A 25,493-nucleotide genomic window follows, 5' to 3' on the forward strand; every position below is an offset into this window, starting at 1 on the left:
GCTTTACCTTCGGGCCGCCGCTACAGAGCACTGTTCACTAAAACCAGCCGCCACAGAGACAGTTTCTTCCCCCTGGCTGTTTATCTAATGAACATTTAATAGAGTACCAAACAAATGCATACTGAAGTTGCAAATGCACCTTTGTATATATGTATATTTGTATATACAGTACAGACCAAACGTTTTGACACACCTTCTCATTCAAAGAGTTGTCTTTATTTTCATGACTATGAATATTGTAGCTTCACACTGAAGGCATCAAAACTATGAATTAACACATATGGAATTATATACTAAATAAAAAAGTGTGAAACAACTGAAAATATGTCTTATATTCTAGGTTCTTCAAAGTAGCCACCATTTGCTTTGATTATTGCTCTGCACTCTCTTGGCATTCTGTTGATGAGCTTCAAGAAGTAGTCTCCTGAAATGGTTTTCCAACAGTCTTGAAGGAGTTCCCAGAGATGCTTAGCACTTGTTGGCCCCTTTGCCTTCACTCTGCGGCCCAGCTCACCCCAAACCATCTCGATTGGGTTCAGGTCCGGTGACTGTGGAGGTCAGGTCATCTGGTGCAGCACCCCATCACTCTCCTTCTTGGTCAAATAGCCCTTACACAGCCTGGAGGTGTGTTTGGGGTCATTGTCCTGTTGAAAAATAAATGATGGTCCAACTAAACGCAAACCGGATGGAATAGCATGCCACTGCAAGATGCTGTGGTAGTCATGCTGGTTCAGTATGCCTTCAATTTTAAATAAATCCCCAACAGTGTCACCAGCAAAGCACCCCCACACCATCATACCTCCTCCTCCATGCTTCACGGTGGGAACCAGGCATGTAGAGTCCATCCGTTCATCTCTTCTGCGCCGCACAAAGACACGGTGGTTGGAACCAAAGATCTCAAACTTGGACTCATCAGACCAAAGCACAGATTTTCACTGGTCTAATGTCCATTCCTTGTGTTCTTTTGCCCAAACAAGTCTCTTCTGCTTGTTGCCTGTCCTCAGCAGTGGTTTCCTAGCAGCTATTTTACCATGAAGGTCTGATTCACACAGTCTCCTCTTAACAGTTGTTCTAGAGATGTGTCTGCTGCTAGAACTCTGTGTGGCCTTGACCTGTTCTCTAATCTGAGCTGCTGTTAACCTGCGATTTCTGAGGATGGTGACTCGGATGAACTTATCGTCTGCAGCAGAAGTGACTCTTGGTCTTCCTTTCCTGGGGCGGTCCTCATGTGAGCCAGTTTCTTTGTAGCGCTTGATGGTTTTTGCAAATGCACTTGGGGACACTTTCAAAGTTTTCCCAATTGTTCGGACTGACTGACCTTCATTTCTTAAAGTAATGATGGCCACTCGTTTTTCTTTACTTAGCTGCTTTTTTCTTGCCATAATACAAATTCTAACAGTCTATTCAGTAGGACTATCAGCTGTGTATTGTATCCACCTCCTGCACAACACAACTGATGGTCATTTATAAGGCTTGAAATTCCACTTATTAAACCTGACAGGGCACACCTGTGAAGTGAAAACCATTTCAGGTGACTACCTCTTGAAGCTCATCAACAGAATGCCAAGAGTGTGAGGAGCAGTAATCAAAGCAAAAGGTGGCTACTTTGAAGAACCTAGAATATAAGACATATTTTCAGTTGTTTCACACTTTTTTGTTCAGTATATAATTCCACGTGTTAATTCATAGTTTTGATGCCTTCAGCGTGAAGCTACAATATTCATAGTCATGAAAATAAAAACTCTTTGAATGAGAAGGTGTGTCCAAACTTTTGGTCTGTACTGTATGTATTTAAGGACATAAAGATTTAAGCATAAATATATCTTATAACGCATAAAAAAAAAAAAAAAAAAAAAAAAAGAAACCCAGAGAGCAAAGTGTACCGGAGTCAAATTCCTTGTTTGTATGTACAAACTTGGCAATAAAGCTGATTCTGATTCTGATAAAAACGGTGCCACAAAAGGGAACTGCAGTTGTTTCCTCGCAGAAGACCAGTGAACAGCATGGAGAAAGACACTACAGATGAAGCAGAGCACTGGAGACACAGCCCAGCTGATCAACTGCTTTAAAAAGAGGATCAACCCATGTGCCCTGAAAGGACTCGAAGTTGAGAATCTGATTTTATCTATTGCCTTTTCACCCAAAAAACTGAAGTGAACTTGATCGGTGAACAACTGATTGCTCTAAGTTTCTGGCTTCTGGAAGTCCTGAATTAACCTCAGTTATACCTCTACGGTTTCCTTCAACTCTTCAGCCTCTGGAAGTTACTGTTTTCTAAGACATATGACATCAAAGTTCCTGTTTGACCATCTAAACCTGGAGCATCAGTGCCTGCCCACTTCGAAGAAGAAAACTGAAGATTTAAGTGGCCTTTCTTTCATGAAAATCCACTCGTTGTCTCCCGAAGAAACATCCCCATCGGGTGCATGGATGATCATCCGTCTTCAAAGCCTCTCCACAACTCATTAGTTTCAGCATCAGGGAAAGACAGGTTAAGTTGATTGATTTGTTAAGGAAGGAGGGGTTAGCTCATCGGACAATGAATATTTACAGGACAAAAACAAAGAAACTTCATAGGTGTCCATGTTTTCTGAAATAACATTTTACTGTTTATTGTTCAGAATGGAAACATGCTTCATATTCCAAATGGTTCTCATAAAATCTGGATCTTTTCTGCATTACAATTAATCACTAAGGCTACAAAATCATTTCATAATAATCAAACCATTCCCAATTTCTTTCCTTTATTTCTATATGTTGGGACCCAGCCATGGAAACAACATTAAAACTCCGGTACACACTTTTCTGGAACTTTCAAAATAAATTGCATTTAACTGACTTCCAGCAACTGAGGAAAGGGTGGTAGCAGCAGACTTCCCATGATGCCACTGTCTGAATAAGAGCACCCCCTCTCCAACAAGCCGACCTCTTCCACTCCGATGTTCATTGGGATAGAAGGGAGACAAAGCGCGCTGATGTCTCTTTGCTGGCAAACAGACATAAACTCTTCAACTGGATCCAAGGGTGTCATACGATCATCGATCATATGCAATGTTAAGTATGAATGAAATACTGTATGTGTATCTGGTATTTTATCCGGTAGTTAAGACAAACTTTACTTGAAGGGTGATTTTAAACACAGGAGATTGATCATAACGCGCCGTCCGCGCTTATGCATTTTAACCCTTTTATTGATGGTATTTTTAAAGATGTGTGTTTGATTCTGCTGCTAAGCTATCAGCCTCCTTTGTTAGCTTCAACTGCTAACAGGTAAGGACAGTGCTTGCTGCTAAATAATATTTACCCACAAAGGTTTAGTTTTCAATCCAGTAAATAATGTGTCCCTAACATCATTTTACCAAATTTGATAACTAAGTAAACACCATTAAGCCGCATTTCTCCAGAAAGATTTGGCTCTTTTCCAAAATACGTCCTTGAATGTTTTACCATTTCTCTTAATAATATTTCTTTAAATATTATTTTAATAAATAAAGGCAGCTAATTAGACACCGTTGAGAATCAGTCATCCAGAAGGTTGGTTTTATTCAACAGATCATTATTTAAAACAATATTTTATTAAAATAATATCTTATCTGATCTTGCATTGTGAATGGTTGTCTAAAGGTTTGCTGAATATTGCCTAAGTTGGTTCCAAGACTAACTTAAGTTCATTTCCAGATTCTTCAAGATAATCTTTGGTTCTCAAACATAAATAACATTGAATGGTAATGTTGCTTCACTCCTTCAGTCATGGTTCTCAATCATCTTTAATCAACTTGTTTATATTGTACATAGCCCATTAGTCTTACCTATTCTTTAATTCTGCTTGGTAGTTTAGTTGGATTGTTTTAGCATAGTAAAGAGTTTGTTGATTTAAATATGTTTGACTTTGAGTAGACTTATTTTTGTTAATAAATAATTGTATTTTAAGAAATTGTGTGAATTCATTCCATATATGTGCAGAGTTTATGCTGTTCAATAATATCAGAGCTCGTCTCACACCTTTCTATTTTGTCCTAATACCACTGCCTTACTGGGCCGGTTTTCACAGGACAGCCCTTATCAGACAGACCGAAATATTATTTGATAAAATATAAAAATATTAATATTAAATAATCTCACATTCATAATCCCAACATGTATAATGGTTCAAATCTTGGTCCCTAAGATGTATTTGTAGTCTGGCTTCCTCCCAACACCCCAAAATATGCATATTTCTCTGATTGGTCACTCTAAAAGGCCCAAAGCCCTGAGTGTCTGTGCTCATTGTTGTTTGTCTCTGTGTTGGTCTGTTATGGACTGGCAACCTGTCTATGGTGCAGTCTGCCTGTCACCCGCTGTCCCATACTGTGGGATATTTCAGCTCAGCAGTTTGAGCTAGGCAAGTCATGAGTAAAGCTTGGAGTGTGAGGGTTTGTTTCAAAGGTATTGCTCTGAATTTGCCCACGTAAAAACCTCTCAGAAACCTAAAGAAATTTCTTTTATAGCCTCGTACATAGTTCTAATATCAACATTTATCTAACAGATGAGAACAATTCACCAGCTTTCTGCACCAGCACCATCTCAACAGAAGTGAAAAAAAGCGCATTACTTATTTTAGAATCTGCATGACAGCAAAAAAAAAAAAGAAATTGTAAATAAATTCCGGCAATAAAGAGTTAAAAAGCTATGATGTTTGGTCAAATAGCAAACCAGTCACAAGAAAAAAAGATGACCATTCTTAAAAGCACACACATTTGAAGTTTAATTAATGAAAAGAGTGGAAGTTTGGTAAACATTTTGTCGGTGGCACTACATACATTCAGCATAATGAAGTTTTTCAGTTCAAACCCCCCCCAATCCCCGCATCAGTCCTGCAACATGAAAACAGACTGGTGGGACGCAACCAGAAATATTTCTTCAGCTTTTGCACCATGTCAATAGAACTGAAACAGTGTGTTATTCACAATAACATTTATGTATATAGTTCATTGGATGGAAAAAAATCTGTTTCTGTTCATATGTCCAGATTATGGAGTTACATCATAATATAGCACAAACGCCACTAAGATGTCTATGAGGGAGTCTAATGGCACCAGTCCAGTACAGATCAGTGCAAAGGAACGAGAAGACCCATGAAGAGAAAGTCACATTTAATTAAAAATATGCACCTTTATGAGGCACAGAGCCTAAATATTACAGTGACCGCTCATCAGTGTGATTCAACAGATTTTCTGTAATGTTTTTGTACAACACTGGCATCACGTTTACAGCATCAAAAACAAAGTTAGCATGGGTAGCAACATGAACTGGAACCTGGATGATGTGACTCTGTACTGCAGCCTTTTACACCATAATGAACCATTTAGAGAAACACAGTCCCAGACAGAAGATTCTGATGGGCCATCATTCTCTCTAAATGCAATTGCCTGTATCTTACATTGGAAACTAAATAACAGCTAATAGTCACCACTTCATGAATAAGCATAGCTCATATTTATCTATACACATTTATACATTCAGGTTTGATGACTGCTCACTAGAATTGGCATCTTTTGCTTTTTTTTTTGTGAGGATAATCAGTCCGAACTGACAGACGATGAACATGTCCAGGCTTTCCTTGTTATCTGTCAGTAGTTGGCATGTAATGCTTCTCACAGTTGCCCCTGAAAAAAAGAGATCTAAGGATGATCCACCTTAACATGATCAGTGTCCACAGAAGCAACCTTTTCCCATTTTCTTGTGGCTTGACAGCAGCTTATGATCAGTTGAGCCAAACTTAACTGAAGAACAAACACAAAACATCTTTGTTCTATGGCAAACATCTCTCAGATTGAAATGATAAAAATGCAGCCCATACCATAGAAACATGAAAACAGTTGGAAGGGTTTATGTGTGGTCAGTTAATTTACAAAGTAAATTTGAGCGGGACATTTCCCTCTGAGCTCCGATCTACCACAGAATTGTGGCAACATATGAGCCACAGGTGGGGAAAAACACTGTTGTAGCTCACTATGAAAGTGACGTTACAAACACCGTATGGATTTTCTTTCCTGCTATTTTTAAAAACCATTTTATCATTTTAAATATTTTTTGGATTTTCTTTTTTTCAAATTTGAATGCTAGGAACACTTATTCTTAAAATAAATAAAAACAAGCACAGATTTTCATGAATTATATGTAATATTCACATGGAAGACAACATATACAATATTTAACAATTTTTCTAGACCAATACTGACTTTCATACAACAAGGCCCGATGCTGCATTTGAGGCCAGTTCAAATAATTTCTTTGCTGGAAAAGGTGAGATCAACAGATAAAAAACAACTAGGAAACACAACTAAACCAACTTAATGCCTTTTCGTCAGTCTAAATGCTTCCTAACACAGACGTACTCTTTAACATAGAAAAATACTATACCAAAATGAAATACAAATATATTTATATATATATATTAGAATCTGTTATGCATTGCAATATAAGGAGGGGTAGGCAGGGGCAACTAAAGAGGTTAGAATACATCATGAGACAAATTTTAACAAAATATACCAAAAAGAAATGTATAAGGAAATGGAAGAAAATAAAAACAACAAAATGTGACTCGAAACCTTTTGTAATAATCTTCATAATAATACGGAAAAATCTTTACATATTTGTTGGCAAACTCTCCACACATGCAACAGTTTGCGGTGGTTCAATACTGCAGGCATCACAGGAGCAGGGTTATGCAAACATCCCCACCCTGAGGCGATACACTCTGGGGGCACTGCCTCTGCCACGGCCGCTTTTACTGAACGAACAAAGGGGAACAGCTGCGCCACACTGCCCCCCCCCCCAAGCTGTGTCGGGATCATGTGTGTACCACTCATGTGTGACCTTGTATTACACAGAAGTGTGTTTGGCTCCTGTTTTTCAGTGCTGCTAGTCCATGCAGTCTTTATTTGCGGGGGACTTCTATGTCATGGGAGTTTAGAAACCCTTTTCAGCACCTCGCCTCTAACCCACAACAATGCACAGCTCTGCCCTTACGTTTCCTTTTCCCTCACGTTCAATTTGACATGTAGGTGTGAGGATGGACGACAGTATCCTGGGGGTGAAATGGCTGCATCAGGCTTGATGGCTACTTCAACTAAACCCAAACCATATCCAACACTATCCAGGTAACTATGCCAAGCACAACTCAAGACTCAAAAAGATTCAGCTCCCTTCTTATCTCTCTGAAGCTAAAATAAACCATGTTGTCCTTCTTACCACCATGAGCTAAAGAAGGACGATGGTGGCTGAGCCTTTAAAGGCCTCACAGACAGATGGGTGTTTATAACAGATAGTTTGGGTAGGAAGGATGCCTCACTTGGAATGCAACACCTACAAAATCTCTGGACCCCTTGGAACAATGTTGCAGATACAATGGTTTTATTTTTGTTGTTGTCACTCCTACACAGATGCTTGGGATGTTTGTTTCTGTTTCACTGTAGGTCACACACCCTCAGAGGAAATGTCCTATTTTACAAACATTGTTGTCCATAATATATAGATAGAGGTTTTATATATATTCTGTATAATCTCTTTCATTCTTGCTTTCTCTCCTCCACCTTTCAGCAGTTTTCTTCCTTCCTTCGTTCCTTGCTTTCCATCTTCTACTCTGCAGCAGCGGCAGGAAGTGCAAGTGAACGGTGCTACATGCAGCCCACGCAGCCACACTTGATGGTCTTTTCCACCTCCTCGGTGAAGGACGTTCCATCGCTGCACTCAAAGGTGTATTTTCTGCGTTTCAGCCTCTGGCTGACGCAGCAGCTCCCTGTGTCACAAGCTCCGGTGCACTCCACCCAGGAGACCATACGGGTTGTTTGACAGATGGCGTAACCTCGCTGCACCTGGTAGAAGTCTCGCACCGGCTCACCTCGACATTCAGACTCTTAAAAACAGACAAACAATTTTTTTTATTTGAACATTTCACAGATTCTAAGGTGTCTGTCGTAAGCTTCAAAGAGTGTAAACCAACCTGCATCACAGAGTTCCCCTGTGTAGCCACTTTCGCAGTGACAGTATGCGTCACCAGTGTCAGATATCTGGCAGCGACCGTGTTTGCAGGAGAGACGGCGGCAGGGGTTGAACAGCTCTCCACGCTGGTTACATAGCGCGCCTCGGTAGCCCTCTTCACACTCGCAGCGGTATGACTGTGAGTCCAGAGGAATGCACTTTCCATGGACGCATCTGAGAAGAGATAACTTCAGTTATGTATGTTCAACCATAAACTATTCTTTACTGCTGATGTTCCATGTACAGAAAACAGGAGAAAAAGGTAATAGTGCTCAATACTGTTTATTCCAAAAGTATTCATGTGCTTTAAAGACATGTTATCATGTTACAACCACAAACTTTAATGCGTTGTTTTAGAGTTTATGTGACTGATCCACAAAAAGTTGATAATAATGTTAAAGCGATCAGAGGTTTGTCGGAGAACATTAGTCTACAAACAGCAACGTGAAGACCAAGGAACACAACACATAGGTCAGGGATAAATTGTGGTGTACCTTAAAGCAGGGTTAGGCTATGGAACAATATTTCAAGTTTTTAACAAGCTCTGGTCAATCTACTGTGCAAAACTGGAAAAAGTGTCAGAATTGTAAACCTACCAAGAAATGGTGGCCAATCCACTCAAGGAGAGCATTATTCAGAGAAGCAGCCAAGAGGCCCATGGCGACTCTGGAGGAGCTGCAGAGATATGTTCACGGGACAACTGCAGGTTGTTTGCTCGACAAATCTGGGTTTTATGGAGTAGTGGCAAGAAGAAAGCTGTTGTTGAAAGAAAACCATAAAAAGTTCTTTTGCAGTTTGCGAAAAGCAAACCTGCGGAAGACGATGCTCTGGTCAGACAACACAAAAACCAAGGCCAAAAAACACTTTTTGGCCTATATGCAAAATGATATGTGTGACAGAAAACTGACAATACACATCACCATGAGCACACATCACGCCATGGGATTTTTTTCTGAAGCGGGGACATGAAAGATGTAAGACTGAGGCAATGATTCACCTTCCAGCAGGACCATAAGCCTAAGCATATAACCAGGACTGCAAAGGAATGCTTTGGATCAAAGCATATTCATGTGTTATAATGGCCCAGTCAAAGTCCAGACCTAAAACCAATTGAGGATAGGTGGCAAGAGTTCAAATGTATCTTCACAGATGCTCTCCATCAAGTCCGACTAAGCTTAAACTATCTACAGATGTATAAAACTTGTAGAGACACAACCTAAACAACTTGCAGCTGAAACTGGACAAAAAGAAGCTATATATAAAAAGCTATGTATACGAAGCGCTATAACATTTTGACTAAAGGGGGCTGGATACAAATGCATGCTACAAGTATGTGTCGGTCTATTACATAAAATCCCCAAAAAATAAATTGAAGTTTGTAGTTGTAATGTGAATGTTGAAATAGTTCTAGGGATTGTATATTCAGCCTTTAAAACTAGGTATATCTTTCCTATAGGCTAACGTACTTGCTGCCCTGGCAGGGGTTGAGAGCTGGCTGGTCGCAGTGCGGCCCGCTCCAGCCGGGCTGGCAGTGGCACACCGGTCCCTGGAACCCATCGGGCTGGCAGATGCCATGGACACAGTAGAGCTTTTTGCAGGGCTCGCACCCTGGCACCACACCGGGCTTCATTTGGGTCTTGGTGAAGTCCTGGAGCTCGTTGTTGATGTACAGGTTCTGAATGCAGCCGTGGAAGCTGGAACCGTTCTGGATCTGCCAGAGACGGAAAGTGCCAGAGTGGACGTCCACAGGCATGCCTGGAGAAGAAGACAGAAAAATAGAAGTTTATATGTGTGAAGAGGTGTGTGCTGAGTCACAGACAAACAGCAAACATAGGGCTGATATGAATGTAATGGACAGAGGATTTTTCAAACATGTGTGTCCTAGTGGTGACTCTGATGGTACTTTAACTCATTAAAATTAACTTGTAGAAAAAAATTGCACCATGGAACACAACATCTTTGAAATATTGGACAGCAAAAGCAAGAAGAAATGCAAAAATGTCTCACTGTATGAGTGTCGGACAATACAGCAAATCAAAGCAGAGATACAACCCAACATTTTTGAGCCACTCCTGAACAAACTGTCACTCCAGTTCACAAACTGGTAGCATAAAATTAAATATGGACTTGTTTCAGATATATTTGGAGATTTGAGCTTCAGAATGTCAAGAGTGGACACATAAAATATAAATAAATACAGCTAAACAAACAAAAAGCCAAACTCTATTCAGATATGAAGGACTGTGTTTGGTAGGTTACATTGGTGCAATTCATGCTCCAGAAAATGTACTATAGTGAATAGTGTGAGGTTCATTTGAAATAAAGTGCCTTGCAAAAGTATTCATATGACTTGACCTTTTTGACATGTTATCACATTGCAATCACAAGGTGCACTGTATTCTATTGGGATGTATTTTATTCCAGCGATGCTTGATGAAGAAGTTATGAATATTTATTGGGATTTTATGTGCTAGACCAACACAACATAATATTTTTGCTCTTCTTTACGAAATTGCTTAAGCTCAATCAGATTAAATGGAAATTGTTCAATTTTTTTTAAGTCTTATTCTCAATTGGATTTAGTCTTATTCTCAATTGGATTTAGGTCTGGACTTTGACCATTTGATCTAAATATACAGCTCTGGCTGTATATTTAGGTTCATTGCCTTGCTGGAAGGTGAATTTATAACTTCCCAATACATCTTCCCATGTCCTCTGACCTGCTTCCCCATCCCTACTGAGGGAAAGTATTCCAACAGCATGATGCTGTCACCACCGTCATGCTCACCATGGGAATTGTCTGCAGAGTAATGATCAATTTTTGTTTTTTAGTCATTCGTAGCATTTTCCATGCAGGCCAAAAAATTAGAATTTTGCTTGATTAACAAATTTGATGAGTTGGGCATATTGTTGCACTAAATTTTATTGAGTGGTGCTGAGGTTAAGGGGCCAAACATAAATGCACACCACACTTTCAGATTTTTATTCGTAAAATATTTTGAAACAATTTGCAACTATGTACTACTTTATGTTGGTCTATCATATAAAACCTTAATAATAACATTGATATTTTTTATTTTAACATTACAAAATGTGAAAATGTTTAAGGGATATAAATACTTTTAACCGGCACTTTACATATTCTAATTGTTTATGCTGAAATTATCAGTCTCAAATGTGTCTTATTTACAGGCTAATTTATATTTGTTGCAATAAAGTGTGTCCCCTAGCAAACACAGTCAAGACTGACACGTGGGATGGTGTGGATGGAGGACAAGCTTTGGGTCTGGGTGGTGGGCTGCATGTTGATAGGAGGGACTGGTTGAGGTGGCAACAAAGCGAAGGGGGAAGGGAGGTGATTGAACAGTAGTGTAGTAGTTAAGAGTGCCTGCAGAGGAGGGGGGTGTGTTCTGGAGAGGGCCCCTACCCCCCACATATAGTGGAGCCTCCCCGTTGAGGGGCCGCACCGCCCCAAAGCTGTCCATTGTGGTAGGGAGACCCCCGTCAATGGACAGGTTCACCATCTGGTCAAAGGTCACCAGCTCCACCGTGTGGAACTGACCATCATTGATGGTCTCGGTACTGGTAGGGAAAAACACAGAATTTAGTCCCCAGCATGAGAGAAGAATGAATACATGGAGAGTAATGTTGCATGTGCTACAGTACCTGTAAATGGCATGTCCTGGCTGGCTGCCAGGGTCATAGCTCACTTTCACATGGCCTTGGAAGAGCTCCACTGCAATATGGTCATTGTCTCCATTGTACAACAGGATACCATTGTCCTCAGCTGTAGAAACCTATACACAGAGCAGTTTCGCATTGGATGATTGACTTCTTCAGGTTTTAGAAAGGCTGAACTGACTAAAAATGACTCTGTGACTACCTGCAGGGTGATGTTAGCTTGTGGCCAGTTCTTCAGGTCAGAGAGCAGTAAATAAGAGTCTCTGTCAACAAAGTTGACGCTGACCAGTTTTTCACAGCGCGGACCCCCAAACTCTGGGGGACATTGGCAGAGGGCACGTCCACCTCGCTCCACACATGGGGCGTTGTTTTGGCAGTCGGCCAGCTCACACAGTGACAAAGGAGATGGCAGAACTTCACACAACTGACCACTATGAAGTCAAAGGAAGGCAGAGATTTTTGGATTATCATGTAAGTGATAGGGTAGAAAAAAGTGGAAACATCGCAGTGAACTGAAGCACTTCTAACCTATATCCTTCTGGGCAGATGCAGGAATATCCATTCAGCTCATCCACACACTGTGCTCCATTTTGACAGCGATGCTCCCTGCAGTCATCATAGTTCACACTGCAGTCATCACCAACATAGCCAGGAGAACACACACACCTGCGAAACACAGAGGTAAGCCAGTGTTAACATGAAACAGCTCACTACCAGATTTACCTTTAATGGATGTAACTGAAGCACTTACTTGGGTCCAGAGGTGCTGATGAGGCAGGTAGACTGATGTTGGCAGGGGCTTCTTCCTGGAGCACACACATCTTCCATTTCTTCACACATCTCCCCTACACAGATACAAGTTTTTAAAAAAAAGGTGTTCCATAAACAGGTTGACATCAACTGCAACTGGATTAATATTAAGTATATTTTTAATTTCTGAAGTTATCAATTTACTTTTCTTAGTCAGAGGATATAGTGTTGACACACAATGGGTTTTTTGTCTGTTATAACAAAACAATACTCAATAGGGCCTAAAGTGTCTAATTGTTGGTCCAGCCTTTTTGTAGAATATTACTCCTTGAAAGAAACTGCACTGACCTGTGTAGTAGGGGGGACAAAAACAAGTATAGTTGTTGATGGCATCGATGCAGGTGGCTCCGTTTTCGCAGTCATTGTCTTCACAGTCGTCAACATTGATTTGGCAAGTTGGGCCCTCAAAGCCCAGCAGACAGGAGCATCTGTGAATACAGTGTGCATTTGTCATGCAAAGCTACATATGAGACGCTTATTTGTTGTGTTTGCAGTTCTGGATTTACAGCTCGCCTTCCTCACCGGTACTCTCCCTCATCCTCGTCTTTCATTTGGCAGGTTCCTCCATTGGCACATGGGTTACTCACACAGGCATCCAGAGCCGTTTCACAATTCTTGCCCTTAAAAAAGAGAATACACAGTGTAGCATATCCCTTGCAGTACATTCAGGTAGATATGTATCAGTGTGCAGGAACCTGCTGTTTGTACCTTGATTCCAGGAGGACAGCTACACCTGTAGATCTCCACTGGGTCATTGTGACAGGTGCCGTGATTCAGGCAGGGACCAGAAAGACAGGGGTTACACTTGGCCAGTACTGAGGTGTCCACATCACCTGCAGATTAAATTAAATGTAAATTTAAGGGCTGTTTTAAGTCAGATATTAATGTCTGAAACAAAAACTCACCTATACATTCAAATTTCTTGGCAGGTGTGGTGAGGAGCAGTTTGCTCTCCATCCCCTGTGGGCCAGCACAGCGAGCAATCCCAGGTTCTTTGTATCCAGTCTTCACCCAGTCAGAGAGCCAGCGCAGGTGGCAGTCACAGTGCAGAGGGTTGGCACCAATCGCTCTGATGTAACACAGAATTCAAGGTTCAATTGAAGTCCTGATATGCTGCTGTAGTACATTTTATCACCAGCAGGTGTCTCTATATCTGCATAGAAAACTAGCTGCTAAACTATACAAATAAATCTTCTCCAAAAATAAAACATCTTAATGCCACACTGTGTACTACATTATCTTCAACAGGACCGCTCCATTATAAGCAAATGTGTGAACAGAAAGCCCTTTTAACCACCTCTGTTGTAGTGGTGGTGAATCAATGGCACTCTGCCCTCCTTCTGGATGCACAAACACTTCCAAATCGATACTGTTCCATTACGGAGGAACACAGGCTCATCTTTCAGGCCGGGCCAATAGCTGTCACCTGACATCTGCTAACATGAAAGCCACTTGACTGTGACTGCGGATCAATGGCTTCCTCTCTATCCAATCCTCAATACAAATTTCACGGAGCCTTGATTTGTGTACCACTTCCCACACAATGTCTTTTTCTGGTTGCCTCTGTTCTCCCTCTTTCCTCTCCAGTTCTGGCATTGATTGGTTTATTGATCCTGAACAAGAAGGGAAGGTGAGGATATCTAGACAAGTTGCCAAAGGTCGAAGATGTTTTTTGTGGAGATTCTAACAGCTAAAACAGCCTACAGAAAATGGCAGACATACATAAACACTAAAACACACAGACAGTGTGTTTTAAAGATATTGCAGAGAGAGGCGACAGTAGAAGGGCCTGTGTGTTGCTTTGACCACACAAGTAATTACAGCTCACACAGAGAAAGCCAAAAAAGACATCAGACAGCCAAACTCTGCAGCCGCTTGCCTATTTCATACAATTAACAAAATAAGATCTACTGTGTCTTAATAAAGCAGCCATACCCTTTTTCACATTTTGTCTCTGTACAATGAATGCATCATTCAAAAATGGAGAGTATGGCACAACTGCAAACCAACCAACCAAGGCTGTTCATCTAATCGAACAGGCTGGGCAAGGAGCATATTCAGAGAAGAAACCAATGGTAATTCTGGAGGAGCTACAGAGATCCAAAGCTCACGTGGGAGAATTTGTTGACAACAACTATTAGTGGTGTGACCCACAAATCTAAGCTTTATGCAAGATTGGCAGGAAAAAAGCCTCTGTTTGAATTAAGTCAGAAGAGGTGCTGTTTAGGGCTGGACATAAGCCATGTAGGAGACACAGCAAACATGCAGAAGAAGAGGCTCTGGTCAGATGAGGCAAAAGCTGAACTTTTTGGCCTACATGCAAGATGCCATGTGTGACACAACACTGACCCTATGCATCCCTACATTGAAACAGGTGGTGGCAGCATCATGCTGTGTTAATACTTTTCCTCAGCAGGAACAGGGAAATTGCTCAGCATTTATGGAAAGATGAATTAAGCTAAATACAGGGCAATACTGGAAGAAAACCTGTTAAGAGCTGCAAAAGACTTGAGGTTGGAGCAGAGGTTTGCCCTCCATTAGGACAATGACTCTAAACATACAGCCAGGACTATGACAGAATAGTTTTGATCCAAGTATGACAAGAGCACCACTGAGGGCAACATCTAACTGAGCTTGGGCTATTTTGCAAAGAAGAATGGGGAACATTTTCACTGTCTAGATGTGCAAAGCTGGTAGAAACATCAGAATCAGAATCAGCTTTATTGCCAAGTTCGTACATACAAACAAGGAATTTGACTCCGGTACCCTTTGCTCTTTTGTTCTGTTTTTGCATTACAGAATATACATATTTACAATGTACAATATACACATATATAAATAAAACATGTGGGGGGGGGGGGATGCAAATGCATGTATAACACAAAAAATATGTAAACCATGTATTATTTTCCCTTCCTTCTCATGTTTACATAGTACTGTGTGTTGATCTATCATAAAACTTCCCAATAAAACACACAAAAGTGAGGATATAATGTATGTGTTAGGTACTGTAACGTGTTTGGAGGCAAGAAAATGATTGTCAATACTTACAAATGGGAGAGGGAGGTCACATCATTGAAGATGCCATCCGGAAGCTCTGAGATTTCGTTGCCATGAAGAGACCTGAAAAAAGAGCAGTTGTCATAGACCATCAAGGAATAAAATGCTTTTCTGAAGGTAAAATATAAATCATTCTAGCTTTTAAAAACTGAAATCCCATTGTTAAAGCAATTTCTTCTTTTAGGATTGAATATTTGTAAACGTTGCTGTAAAGCTGCAAAAAGCACACAAATTGGGAAAAACAAATCACCTGGAAAACTATTGTCTGGCCCACTGCTATGCCTTGTTTTCCAATAAATCAAACCATAAATATCAGGAAAAACCTTGAGGGAGATTCTACTGCTGTGTGTTGGTGTGCTTGTGGTTCATATATCTGGCATAGCTTTGTGCAGCTGGCAAAAAATATGAGGCTCTGAGAGTCTGGATCAGCCTGGTGTCAAGTTTCTTTGTGTGTTTGGTTGGCAGGGCACACTCAGAGGAGGGGGGTAACCGTTCCAACACATGAAGGACAGTGAAAAATATCAAGATAATCATATCTGGGCAGACAATAGGGATTGTTTCATGTGCTCGCATATTTGAGCAAATGTATAAGTTCTTGTTCATCCAGACTATTTTGCATCTACGCTGATTTTCCTGTCATTTCATGAGCACCATTGAGGGATGACAAGCTTTTAGGGCTTAATGGTTTTGATGACTGATGGCATCCATAATCTAACAGGTCATTACCACCTCAAATCCTCAGCTGACCACAAGCTTATGTTACCACCAATCAGTCCACATTAACAATACATGCCACATCTGGGCTCCTGGATGAAGAGATTTGTTGTGTGAACAGTTTCTAAATTGCAGCTTCCTGCTTTGGACTTGCAGGCTTAGCTGAGCTGTGGAGGAGCTGGAGGAAAATTTGCCAGTGTAAATATACAGAGTACTTGAGGGAAAATATACGATGTAACATGTATGAGTCAACATGTTTATTAGTCTGCGTGCCGTAGAGAATGCTTATTAGTTCAAAGCGACTGGGTGGTTTGTTGTATTCAGAGGATACTGAGTCCATGAAGCGAGCAGTGTGGCAACCAGGAGAAACCTACAGGGAAATACAAGCCAGGGAGGCTCCAGGAAGCAACTTGAGATGATTTTAAATTCCTTCTTTGCTTTTCTTTTCTGTATCACAGGCTGTATTTCCTATTATAAAAAGCCCCAATACTGGTACTAAGATTAAAAACTATATACTCACTGAAATATTACATCAGTAATTCCTAAGATTTATAGTTATTTAATGAGGTGCCAGAGATGGCACCTTTTGCTGCACACTGAAGGTCAGGTGTCCAGGTCAACCTCTTTAATGTGTGTGCAACTGTAGCAAATCCATCATAAGGCTGCAACCCAATGAAATTTAAGTATTTAGACGTGACCTGAAGTTCAAAGACTGAATTTAAAAATGATTGTTGCTGCCAGACATTTTCAGAACAGCAAACTGAGGCTCCAATTAAATTTGATATCACAGCAGCAACATTCAGATGGTAGGGTAAGAATTTGGTCTCAACAACATGAAAGCATGGATCATCCCACCTTGTATCAATGTTGCAGGTTGGTGGGGGTAGTGTATTAGTGGCAAAGAGGGGCCCTTGTTACCACATGAGCGTAGTTTAAACACCACAGCCTACCTGAGTATTGTAGCTGACCGTGCCCACCTCTTTATGACCACAACGTACCTATTTTCTGATGGCTACTTCCATCAGGCTGTGAACCATGTTACACAGCTCAAATCATCTCAAACAGTTTTTTTTTAATAAAAAAATGAGTTCACCATACTCTAATGGCCTATACAACAGGACACCTTTGGAAAGTGGTGGAACAGGAGATTAGTACTACAGATATGTGGCCGACAACTGTGCAGCAACTGAGGGATGGTATGATGTCAATATTGGCGAAAATCTCTGGAATGTTTCCGGCATCTTGTTGAATCTTTGCCACAATAAATTAGGGCAATTCTGGAGGCAAATGGGGGGCAGACCTGGTAACAGCATACTGTAGCTATTAAGGGATTATTATACATGTAATAATATTTTAATCCCAGCATTAGAAATAATGTATACTTCAAAGTTTTAAATGAAAGCGATTTGAACATGTTACACATTTTGGTTTTAAATGTTTATGTAAATCATTGATTGTGTCTTACTCTGCTGTTTTTCCTACAGATTATCATACCGCCTCATGCCTAAACTCCATTTTGTCTACTTGGCTGGTAACATTTTCAGAACAATACAGTGGATCCCAGTTTTTTTAAACATGTTCTAACATGCTCATTCACCTCCTGCCACTTACTGAATTCTGACCATGTGGATCCCCTGAGCTGCATGGTTTTTACCTCCGCTGGGCCATTTTGTGCCAGACTTTACTCTCTGCTCTGTTCTTTCTTTTATCGCACTCTTTCAAATCACTGTGCCACTCAAACTGTCTATGGCCACGCCCTGGTGCTGTTTCATCTCACATGCCTCACACCTAATACCCAGTAGGCCAATTAGCAGTTTATTAATCTGTAGCTCAAAACGCAACCATCACACACACACACACACACACACACACACACACACACACACACACACACACACACACACACACACACACACACACACACACACACACACACACCCTTTTAATCAGTCTAACCCCAATCGCACCACAACTATGCCAGGCTCCAACCACGGGTCTGTTTGAAGAATGGAGCGTTAATGATTCTTCTCCTTTTTACTGCTGTGTAAAGTCAAAGGTGCAGCTTTATGAAGGCTTTGGCACCTCAGCATGTGTGAGTGCATCCAGCTCGAAGCCAATGTTGGCGTCTCGTTGCGAGTTCGAAGAAGCTTCCAGTGTTGAACTTTGAACCCTTTGTAGGGCCTTAAAATTGAAACTGTTAAACGGAGCTCATTGTCGTATTGCATTAGCTGCACCCCAAAGCCTTGCTTAGTAAAAACATAAGCATGGCACCAACTGACGTTTAATAGGAGGCTCATGATTGAGACATCAAAGTTTTCTGCTTCGTATGGACTCTTGTCTGACTGACTGAGACACCGAGGTAGACCAGACAGAGTGTGTGTATACGTCTGAGTTTGTAAATATTCCTGAGCCTGTATGGTGTGTGCGGGTGGGAGGGCCTCACATGGCGTCTAGCGCGCTCGCTCCGGGACTATTTCAGAGGCGAAGGTGGCGTGAGTAAGTGCAGAAATAATGGACGCAGCTTCATTAGAGATCAAAAGAAGTCTGCTTGGGGTAGTAATGCAGCATTGACTAATGATGGCCGAGCTTCACTCTTATTCGCTTACTGAAAGGGCTTTATGCTTTGTGTCTCATTATGATACGGAGCTTCATTTGAATCCTGCCGTAAAAAGAGGCTTTGTTGAGGCTTTGTTGTCAGTAATAAAAAAGGGTTCCTGCTATGAGCACACATGGAAAGCTAAGAAGTCAACTCGCACACACACTAACAGGCTCTACAAGTATGAGGACTATTTAAGCAGACACAAACATAAACACACAAATTCATACACAGTTTCATAAAGAAAGCTGTAGGGCCTGGTCTCAATTTATCTTCAAAGAACTGAACTGCAGATTGGAGTCAGAGGGCTGCTGCTTTGTACAGCTGCTGTATTTTTGGATGTACTTCCAAACACTAGTTTAATTTCGTCATTGTTCTGTCCAACTCATTTACTTTCTGCTCTGCAGTTATTTAGCAGCCCATGGTCGCTGAGAGTGCACAAAGACCTTGTGATTTCATAAAAGTCCTGAGACAGAGCTGGATGCATTACAGTTACCAGGCCAAATAATTCTCCTGTAATCAGTGTCAAAGTGATTTTGTACAGTGGGGGCGTGCACTTGGTGAGGTATTGATGAGCGCGGGCTGCTAAGAGGCAAATAAGCATGCTGGGAAAGATGTCTGAGAAGGAGGCATGACTGGGAGTAGAAATCAGCACAAGATCCTGGCTGCTACCCCCAAAGCTGCCATTTAAACAGAGAAAATAGGTCGGAGTGTGTGAGAGTGTGTGTGTGGTTGTTAGTGAATTCAAAAGCTGTCAGAACCGTTTAGACAGATTCAGTCCTCAGGAGTCAATCAAAGATTCTCTGCATCTGCACAACTATTGCTGAAGTTAGCAGGCGCTTCAAAAATATCCTCCTTAACGACTTGTTTGACCTAAAAGTGTTTCTTGTCTGGTTTTAGAGTCTGTTGTATTTTTTCTATAACCTCAGTTGTTTACAATGATGCTTTTGATTGGAGCAACGGACTGAAAATATGAGACTTAAAAATTACAAAATGTTCGTCATTGAAAGGACAAAGAAAAATTCAATAAAAATTAGATTGTAAAAAATAAAACTGAACAAGTATCTATAGCTGCTGACCTTTTTCCACATTTTGTCTCTTTATAACCATAAACTTAAAAGGATTTTATTTGGATTTTATATGACTGCTCATCACAAAGTAAAGCGAGGCATTCATTTCTATTCTGCCCCCTTTTTTTCTGATATCATTAAGTAAAAGCCATTGTAACCAATTTCCTTCAAAGGTCAAATTATTAGTTAATAGACTTCACTTGTGTCTAGTTTAATCTAAGTAGAAACAAGCTGTTCTGTAAAGCCACAGAGGTTTGTTAGAGAATACTATTGAGCAAACAGCATCATGAAGACAAAGGAACTCTACTAAAATTCTTATTTTTTTTTTACATACATGCAAAATATGGGTGGGGCCAAATAAACTGCACACACCCCTGAATATGCTATTTCCATTTTGAAACATGGTGGTGGCAGCATCATGCCGTGTGATGCTTCTCTTCAGCAGAGACAAAGAAGCTGGAGTTAATGTAAAAATGGATGGAGCTAAATACAGGACAATTGTTGAAGAAATCCTGTAAGATATTGGAAAATCATTCAGACTGAGGTAGATTTTACCTTCCAACAGGACAACACTAAACTCATAGCAAGGCTACTATGGAATGGTATAGACAGATACGTACATATGTACATATGCATATTTTCAGATTTTTAATTGTAAAAGGTTCTAAAACCATGCATTGATTTTTCTAATACTAACCAGATATGTGCTACTTTGTGTTGGGCTATCACATAAAATCCCAACACAGTATGTTGAGGCTTGGGTATTCTAAAGTAACTTCAAGTGGTCTGAATACTTTTGCAAGGCAGTGTACACACTGATTAGTATGTCATACATAAACAGAATATACACAACATGCAGATACAGTATTTAAACTCATCTATGAACAAACTCACAGCAGCCGCAGTGAGTGCAGTCCACTGAAAGCCATTTTGGGTATACAGCGCAGGGAGTTGTAGCTCAGAATTCTGCAGATTGAAAAATTATTTCACGTATAAAATGTTGCTATTTATAACGTTTATAACCAAAATGAAACAATATGTCTTTGTTCTGACTGCTCAGGCTGATCAGGACTTACAGAGTGGTCAGCTGGCTCATGTTAGCGAAGGATGAGTTGGTCAGAGAGTTGATTTTGTTGTTGCTCAGGTCACTTAAAGGAAAGTTCATAAAACATAAGCCTGTTTACTATTATGGTCTGTGCAGGTTTCAAAGAATAGGCAGGCAAAATAAAGCTTACACCAGCTGTAGGTATTTGAAGGAAGACAGCTCCTTAGGGACAATACTAAACTGGTTTCCATCAAGGTACCTAAACAACAAGACAGAAAAGGTTTCAACTTAGTGGAATCCAATGTAAGTTATTTATGTATATAGCACAGATTCACAACAAATGTTGTCTTAAGGCACTACATAATAAACAGATCCAATTTATATACTGAAATATACAGACAGATTCATATTCAATTACACACATTTCAGTTCAGTCCTAGTTATAAAACAATGCAGTCAAATTCAGTATACCGTAAATTCCAGAATATAAGCTACTTTTTTCACACAATCAAGACCAATCAAAGTAGTTCAAAGAGGTCCAATGAACTAGTGCGATAAATCAAGAGAACCTTCACAAATCAATTACCGGTATTGTAAATCAGACATTTATATTCACGCTCATCAACATGAAAAATCCCCAACGGGTTTCGAAAGGCTGAACTGCTGCGTAATTAAGGGGACCGGGTGCGCTCAAGTGAGAGCGTCAACGAAGAGGCTGAAGTGAGTGACGAGATCCTGAGGTTGGAGGACTTTGATGATTTCAGTGCACAGGAAGAAGATGAAGAATGCGATCAATGACTTTTGACCTGGTAGGCTGCAGTGTACAGGTCCTTCTCAAAAAATTAGCATATTGTGATAAAGTTCATTATTTTCCATAATGTCATGATGAAAATTTAACATTCATATATTTTAGATTCATTGCACACTAACTGAAATATTTCAGGTCTTTTATTATCTTAATACGGATGATTTTGGCATACAGCTCATGAAAACCCAAAATTCCTATCTCACAAAATTAGCATATCATTAAAAGGGTCTCTAAACGAGCTATGAACCTAATCATCTGAATCAACAAGTTAACTCTAAACACCTGCAAAAGATTCCTGAGGCCTTTAAAACTCCCAGCCTGGTTCATCACTCAAAACCCCAATCATGGGTAAGACTGCCGACCTGACTGCTGTCCAGAAGGCCACTATTGGTACCCTCAAGCAAGAGGGTAAGACACAGAAAGAAATTTCTGAACGAATAGGCTGTTCCCAGAGTGCTGTATCAAGGCACCTCAGTGGGAAGTCTGTGGGAAGGAAAAAGTGTGTCAGAAAACGCTGCACAATGAGAAGAGGTGACCGGACCCTGAGGAAGATTGTGGAGAAGGGCCGATTCCAGACCTTGGGGGACCTGCGGAAGCAGTGGACTGAGTCTGGAGTAGAAACATCCAGAGCCACCGTGCACAGGCGTGTGCAGGAAATGGGCTACAGGTGCCGCATTCCCCAGGTCAAGCCACTTTTGAACCAGAAACAGCGGCAGAAGCGCCTGACCTGGCCTACAGAGAAGCAGCACTGGACTGTTGCTCAGTGGTCCAAAGTACTTTTTTCGGATGAAAGCAAATTCTGCATGTCATTCGGAAATCAAGGTGCCAGAGTCTGGAGGAAGACTGGGGAGAAGGAAATGCCAAAATGCCAGAAGTCCAGTGTCAAGTACCCACAGTCAGTGATGGTCTGGGGTGCCTTGTCAGCTGCTGGTGTTGGTCCACTGTGTTTTATCAAGGGCAGGGTCAATGCAGCTAGCTATCAGGAGATTTTGGAGCACTTCACGCCTCCATCTGCTGAAAAGCTTTATGGAGATGAAGATTTCATTTTTCAGTACGACCTGGCACCTGCTCACAGTGCCAAAACCACTGGTAAATGGTTTACTGACCATGGTATCACTGTGCTCAATTGGCCTGCCAACTCTCCTGACCTGAACCCCATAGAGAATCTGTGGGATATTGTGAAGAGAACGTTGAGAGACTCAAGACCCAACACTCTGCATGAGCTAAAGGCCGCTATCGAAGCATCCTGGGCCTCCATAAGACCTCAGCAGTGCCACAGGCTGATTGCCTCCATGCCACGCCGCATTGAAGCAGTCATTTCTGCAAAAGGATTCCCGACCAAGTATTGAGGGCATAACTGTACATGATTATTTGAAGGTTGACGTTTTTTGTATCAAAAACACTTTTCTTTTATTGGTCGGATGAAATATGCTAATTTTGTGAGATAGGAATTTTGGGTTTTCATGAGCTGTATGCCACAATCATCCGTATTAAGACAATAAAAGACCTGAAATATTTCAGTTAGTGTGCAATGAATCTAAAATATATGAATATTACATTTTCATCATTACATTATAGAAAATAATGAACTTTATCACAATATGCAAATTTTTTGAGAAGGACCTGTATATCAGTTGGGAGATATTGGAATGTTGTTCGTGCACTGTTCAGTAAAAAAGCATTAGCAACGAAATTTGTGTATTACTGATAACGTACGAATATTTAAAGGTAGCCGTGTTAACCACTGTTTGAAAAAAAGCATTTGCAATTTGCATTTTGTTATATTACCATAAGGATTAAGTTAAAAGTTAAAAATTCCTCACGTGTAATATCTTTCTGTGTAAATCATATTACAATGTGGGACACCCGCGGCTTCACATCCGGTGCGGCCTGTGCAAGTACAAAATTGGTTCTCTTTCTAAAATTAGAGCATGCGGCTTTTAATCAGGTGCGCTCTGTAGTCCGGAATTTATGGTATTTTACCACTTGGTAAAAAAGTTTGCCATCTGAGGAAACGTAGCTGATTGCATTTAGTAACAGTGCAGTGACAGTGCAGCAATCCCCCCTACTGAACTAGCATGAAGCAATAGTGGACAGATGATTGCAAGTAAAGTCATATTTGCCATGAAGAAAAACTAGTATTATGTGCAATCTTCATGATGTATTATGTGTATCACTCTGTAAACATTCTTATTTGTATCAAATAAATCATGGGGGGCAGCATGTTTACAGGTGTGAAATTATTTCTGCCAAACAAAATTTTACTTGTGTATATGTACTGGTTTGGCTAATCTATCTGATGCAGGGCAATTGTTTATTTTGGAATATGTATCCCTGTTCACACAAGGATATCCCTTTCATAAGTGTAGTTATTTAATTCCATGTTGGACAAGAAGAAGCAGAATATTGCACTTTGTGTGCACTTTGTGTGAGCTTTCCCAGTTTTAATATAGGGGTTGTATTTCTTAAATTATAAACTGGGAAAGTAAACTGATATGTCACTGAATCCCAGCATTTATTAAAGTGACTTCAATACAAAGACTGGTCCATGTGATAACAGTTTAGGCCAAAAAGTCAATATTATGCCTGCAGGAAGGCAATCAGGCCTCTGACTGCTAACACAAAGTCCTACACGTAGACTGTCATGTTGATAAATGGCTCATTTTAGGGCAGCCCCCACTGAGCAGAACTCCAGGCTCCTGCTATTGTTGTTGATAGCACAGAAGTTGGGAAGGGCAGCGGCTAGGGTAGATGGGGGCTGGTTAGTTAGCAGGCCTTTGGGTTCAGAGGTAATGATAGTGCAGAGGATACTTGGGATAATGATGGAGTAGCAAACTCTCCAGATGACTAGATGAAAGCCCAGAACAGAAGGGTACACCTGGTCACACCTGCTGGGACAATGACAGGCCTTAAGAGGTGCTCAGCGTGTGTGTGCATCACCAGAACCAAACGAGGCAGTATAGGAAAGTTCCAGACCCGTTCCATTCCCTCCCCTTTCCATTGAAAACTGCTCATTAAAATGTCCTGTTGCTCCCCTTTGCACCAGTGGACAAGCTTTTGGCCCTATCACAAATATGCACACACACACACACAAACACACACACACTCTCTCTCTCTTATATCTTTGGCTCTGTGTGTGAGAGTGACATCAGTGCCCTGAGGGCAGCAAGGAACACAGAAGAAGACAAAGAATGTCTGGGAGAATAACTGCAAGGTTTATTGACTCTTTCCTCTCCTTCAAGTGATGAGATATTTTGTCACCTTTCACTTGTCGCAAAGATTCTTGTTACTGTTTTTCACATGATCTCCCTCAGATTCTGACAAAATCAATAGAAGAAGAAGATCTGAAGTCAAAGCGATACAGAGGAATCAATGCCAAGAAACTTACATTTCAGTCACATTCCTGGGGATGCCTTTAGGTAGTGTGTGGAGATGCTTGTTGCTGCAGCGCACCACAGTCTCCAGGCAAGTACACTCGCTGGGACACTGGGGTCGAGGAACACAACTTGACTCCTCTTGCCCTGGTGAAGACATGATGTTGGGAGGAAGGGGGTCAAAGTGATCAGGAGGGAAGGGGTCCCCATAAAATATGCACTTCAGTTAAAGCAATATATCAGTCTTAATTAGGATATCGACCATTAGATTATTTTTACCCACTCAACTATTTTCTATAACAAAATATCAGAC

General features: G+C 40.8%; 1 protein-coding gene across 2 annotated transcripts in view; it reads right to left on the reverse strand.

Annotated features, from left to right (window-relative positions):
* Positions 1-5,115: 5,115 nt before the first annotated feature.
* Positions 5,116-25,493, reverse strand: part of slit1a (slit homolog 1a (Drosophila)) — a 108,539-nt gene continuing 88,161 nt past the window's right edge. Inside the window, exons 20-36 of one of the 2 annotated variants that reach the window (XM_047351649.1) lie at positions 25,195-25,327; positions 21,189-21,257; positions 21,030-21,101; positions 20,848-20,919; positions 15,565-15,636; positions 13,419-13,582; positions 13,222-13,346; positions 13,036-13,133; positions 12,802-12,941; positions 12,455-12,548; positions 12,232-12,369; positions 11,906-12,134; positions 11,689-11,819; positions 11,450-11,604; positions 9,489-9,777; positions 7,985-8,196; positions 5,116-7,897 (exon numbers count right to left, since the gene is read on the reverse strand). In XM_047351649.1, coding sequence (XP_047207605.1) covers positions 7,659-7,897; positions 7,985-8,196; positions 9,489-9,777; positions 11,450-11,604; positions 11,689-11,819; positions 11,906-12,134; positions 12,232-12,369; positions 12,455-12,548; positions 12,802-12,941; positions 13,036-13,133; positions 13,222-13,346; positions 13,419-13,582; positions 15,565-15,636; positions 20,848-20,919; positions 21,030-21,101; positions 21,189-21,257; positions 25,195-25,327 — 2,432 coding nt within the window. In that variant the 3' untranslated portion in view covers positions 5,116-7,658. Of the gene's footprint in view, positions 7,898-7,984; positions 8,197-9,488; positions 9,778-11,410; positions 11,605-11,688; positions 11,820-11,905; positions 12,135-12,231; positions 12,370-12,454; positions 12,549-12,801; positions 12,942-13,035; positions 13,134-13,221; positions 13,347-13,418; positions 13,583-15,564; positions 15,637-20,847; positions 20,920-21,029; positions 21,102-21,188; positions 21,258-25,194; positions 25,328-25,493 lie in introns of both variants that reach the window. The other variant, XM_047351648.1, reaches the window with a different exon arrangement.

Source organism: Girardinichthys multiradiatus, chromosome 22 (genome assembly GCF_021462225.1).
Source record: "Girardinichthys multiradiatus isolate DD_20200921_A chromosome 22, DD_fGirMul_XY1, whole genome shotgun sequence".
In the NCBI taxonomy this organism is placed as follows: Eukaryota; Metazoa; Chordata; class Actinopteri; order Cyprinodontiformes; family Goodeidae; genus Girardinichthys; species Girardinichthys multiradiatus.